This window comes from Tasmannia lanceolata, unplaced genomic scaffold (assembly GCF_043159265.1).
Source record: "Tasmannia lanceolata isolate RefF3 unplaced genomic scaffold, GAP_Taslan_0.1 ptg000037l, whole genome shotgun sequence".
NCBI lineage: Eukaryota > Viridiplantae > Streptophyta > Magnoliopsida > Canellales > Winteraceae > Tasmannia > Tasmannia lanceolata.
In genome coordinates, this window is record NW_027518714.1 from 15,401,025 (window position 1) to 15,404,798 (window position 3,774).

General features: G+C 43.4%; 1 protein-coding gene across 1 annotated transcript; it reads right to left on the reverse strand.

The window, feature by feature from the left end:
• Window positions 1-1,177: 1,177 nt before the first annotated feature.
• On the reverse strand, window positions 1,178-3,552 carry LOC143860482 (cocosin 1-like). Its single transcript, XM_077371151.1, has 4 exons — window positions 3,197-3,552; window positions 2,856-3,115; window positions 2,044-2,490; window positions 1,178-1,737 (listed from the first exon to the last, which is right to left on the reverse strand). The coding sequence occupies exons 1-4, from the start codon at window positions 3,513-3,515 to the stop codon at window positions 1,333-1,335; spliced, it is 1,431 nt and encodes a 476-aa protein (XP_077227266.1). The 5' UTR covers window positions 3,516-3,552; the 3' UTR covers window positions 1,178-1,332.
• Window positions 3,553-3,774: the final 222 nt, after the last annotated feature.

A 3,774-nucleotide genomic window follows, 5' to 3' on the forward strand; every position in this document is an offset into this window, starting at 1 on the left:
AAGTTCGCCGGTAGCGTCTTAGTAATTGAGCCAATGGGCTTGGGCTTGGGCTTGGGCTTGGGCTTGGGCCTACTTAAGGTTTAACTCATTACATGGATATTTCTTAACGGGGGATTTGCTAGCGTCCATTGCAAAAGTCATTTGGCATATGGGCTGTCGTATCCTTTTGTGTCTCTATTGATTAAATGACATGATTTATGACATTGGGTGACAAACCTTGAGTCCGGAAAACCGTCGGAACAAACTTCAGGTACGTGATAATTGATCATTATAGTGCTTTGATTCAGTAATCATTTTTTACCCTCAATGATCCAATTTCGAAATATGATTGACTCTTCTTAGAACTCTGTGAGTATATAACCCCAACTTCATTGATTTAGCATGCTTTATTCTATGAATTGTCATCATTGCGAAATGCGTTATGGACTTTTGATTTTAAGCACCCTTGAACAGTCTAACCCTACCAGACAAATGAACCCCATGCTTACTGTTTTCTTGGGCCATGTCTATTTTTACCTTCTTCATGAATTTTTTCTAAAGGATTCATCTAGCTGACCCAACTAGTTTGGGACAGAGGCTTTTTGTTAAGTTGAGTTGAGTTTATTATTCAGAGGGAATTGATATGATTAGGGTTCATCTAAGAGGATATCAAAATGCCGGGCCCACTATTTTGCACCTCATGCTATTATGGGGTGGTGGGGTCCAGCATTTTATAATCATTCCAAGCATGGGTGGCGCTCACCATTTTTCATCTCATCTTTTAATGGCGTGGTCCTGTTCATTGTATCCCTCATCTTTTAGTGGTCGGGGCCTACCATCTCTACCTAAACGGCTAGCTAAACCATGCATAGGGTGGGGCCCTCTATTCATCCCTAATCTCATTATGAGTTGGACACACTATCTCTTACCAAACCGATGTATTAGTGTGGGGCATATCATTTTTACACCTCATCTTTTGAGGGTGTTGGGCCCCCATTTTATATTACTCTCATCTCTTGTAAAGTAATTTTGTCCGTAGATACTTAATCTACCTCTCCTACAAAAGTATTGACGAGAGTTAGGTAATCATTTAGTTTTGCCTTACTTGCAGTCACACGAGACAGAGGAACTAAAAGAGGGGGTTCGTGTAGGTAGGAAGAGATGTATCCCAAAGGAAAAGAGAATATAATACATGATGTAGCAAGCAAACATCTCTTCTCACTTGTGTTTTATTAGAGATAGAAAGTAGCCTAAGTACAAGCAGGAAAGGCTTTATTTACTCTTTATAACATTCTCACACTAGTCTAGCAGCCTCGCAAACAGAAACTTTAAAAGACTAGATTTCTGTTTTTATCACGCAGAAGCCCTTCCCCTACTTTGGGACCCAGAGCGGCTTGGAGAAAGGATCTGCATCTCCTGGTCTCTGTTGTACTTCAATCTCCTTGCATCCTCTCTTGAGATCCTATACGAGTTCATTATCACTTCTTCTGGCATTCCTCGGAGAGCCGACGTCTTTCCGACGATCGGATTGGTCATGGCATTGTCATTGGTTTTGAAAGCGATCCACTCCAAGCCATCATTCCCAGCTTGTTTCACGACCGCAAACATTTGTGGGATGATCAGCAGCTGACCTTGACGGAGTTCACCATCATAGACTGCATTCCCCTGGTTTCCGACCACCTGAACTCGGCCATTTCCTCTTGTCACATACACCACACTGTGCGCGTTCATGTTCCAGTGAGGTGCAACAAGAGCATTCTGCAAAATTTGAGGGTATTTGGGTCATTGTTGGTAGGTCATCATTGACATTTTTAAGAAAAATAATACAACTAAGATTCTAATTATAAGGCTAATGATGCTGGCCTATGATATTTTGATTATTGCACCAACTCGAAAAGCTCTCAAAAGCAATTTAAGAAAGAAAAGACAAGCTTAGTTTGTGCAATTATTCAAACATGGCAGTGCAAATATCAGCGGCCTATAATAATCACCATTATTAAGAACAATAAGAAACTTTTAACAAAAACATAATGCTCTTCATGTATATATATATTAATTACTTACCCTGTAGAGAACTCCTCTCTCAGCACTCATTTGAAGATTTCGGAGAATGGGGAGCTTGTGGCTGTTGAGGGTGGCGAGACGCCCACCTTGAGAAGAGTACACGTCAGCACGCGTGGGGTCTGCAATGTTCTCTCTAAGCCTTCTATTGCAAAAGGTCTCTTCTAACCCGTTTGGATTCCCCGTCCTTTCTTCTTCCTCTTCACTTCTAGGTGGTCTTGCAACCCTAAGCCCATTTTCCACACGGACGATATTGCCCCTCTTGTCATCACGGTTCTGGAGTTTCCTTGCCGTGTCTATGGGCACGTCGAAGGCCTCCGATATGGTCTGGACGTCGAGGCCGTTGAAGATATTGTCACTGCGTGAGCTCTCTTGGCGGCGGAAAGGTTCGCGTTTGTACTGTTGGGACTGCTCGCTTTGATATCGCTCGTTCCCGGCTAGATGGAATCTCTTCATAAATTAAGATTAATCAAGACAATGAAGAAACATTAATAATGTCTCTCTGGCTAAGGTGACTGTTGGGAACTATGATGACCATGGTAGGTAACAGTCTAAAGAGGTGAACGGATTTGAAAATGAGAGGAAGAAAATATGATATTTAAGAGGAATGCTAAACTGTAGGGTGTCCTTGCAAAAACCAGATGAAAGGGCAACTCAAGTGGTGACCAAAGTGCGTGTATAACATTCCTAGGTGACATTCCACCAATGGGGGTGCACTTTCATCTGGTTTTTGAAAGTGGATTCCTGAGTTTAGCATTACTATAAAATTAAAGGACAAGAGCACCACTTAAGGTACTCTTGTTAAGAGGACTAACCCTAAGATTTTTATCGAGCTGGTTAGCTTGGCTACTGGTGTCATGGACAACAACAACGACGACGGGTTCCTCGCCGTCGTTATAGCACCAGTGAGAGACTCCGGCAGGAAAGGCGAGGATGTCTCCCTCTCGGAAATGTTGGATCCTTTGGTGTTGGTCGTTGTATCTCTGGCCCCGTTCTTGTTCTGATTGTCTAGATTGTTCAAACTGTTGGTAAGTTTCAGGGCATCCAGGTATGATTGGCCCAGTAATTCCCCTACCTGCATGAATATATAGATATATAAGTTTCTAGTATTTTTATGAAGGATTATAATAATAGAGAGCTAAGAGAGGAGACGTACCTTGAACGATATAGGAGAGCTGTGGCGCATTGGAGAAAATAGGCAAGAGAAGTCCTTTGGGTTCGATTGTGTAACGAGTTGCTGCCACACCCGCGCATTGGAGTTGCTCGTTATCTTCGTCCCAATGCTCTGTAACGCCAGCCTCAGCCTCGTCTCGCCTGTTGGGTTCGAGAGCACTGAGACTCTGGATCCTGCACTCGCTTTGCTCTCGGAGTCGTCTTGGCTGCCCTTCCCTCTCTCTTCTTTGCTCCATCTGGCCTAGAGAGCCATGGAAGAGGAGGAAGCAGATAACAAGAAGAGGAAAGAAAGAAGTAGCCATTGATAGAAGAGAATTATAGGGATGATGGTGTGAGGAGTGTGTTGAGATGGGGTGGTATTTAAAGGCTAAAAACTAGGGTGAGGCATGGACACATAAGAGGTGGTGGGTGAGAGATGGAGTGCCACTCTTCGCTTTGCATTGCCCCTCGTCCTAACCGTGAGTATTCTGGTTACCGCATAACAAATTCCAAAGAAGAATACAAAACAAGGTGCCACTCCCATTTGTCCCAAGGCTGAGCATGTGTCATGCTTGAGCTTGG

Bases quoted from the DNA above. Each gene is read 5' to 3' on its own strand.
- LOC143860482 (XM_077371151.1), bottom strand. From the start codon at position 3,515: ATGGCTACTTCTTTCTTTCCTCTTCTTGTTATCTGCTTCCTCCTCTTC. The intron at 2,491-2,855 runs GTTAGTCCTCTT...TAATTTATGAAG, and splicing joins AGCTCGATAAAAATCTTAGG to AGATTCCATCTAGCCGGGAA. The intron at 1,738-2,043 runs GTAAGTAATTAA...CAAATTTTGCAG, and splicing joins AGAGAGGAGTTCTCTACAGG to AATGCTCTTGTTGCACCTCA.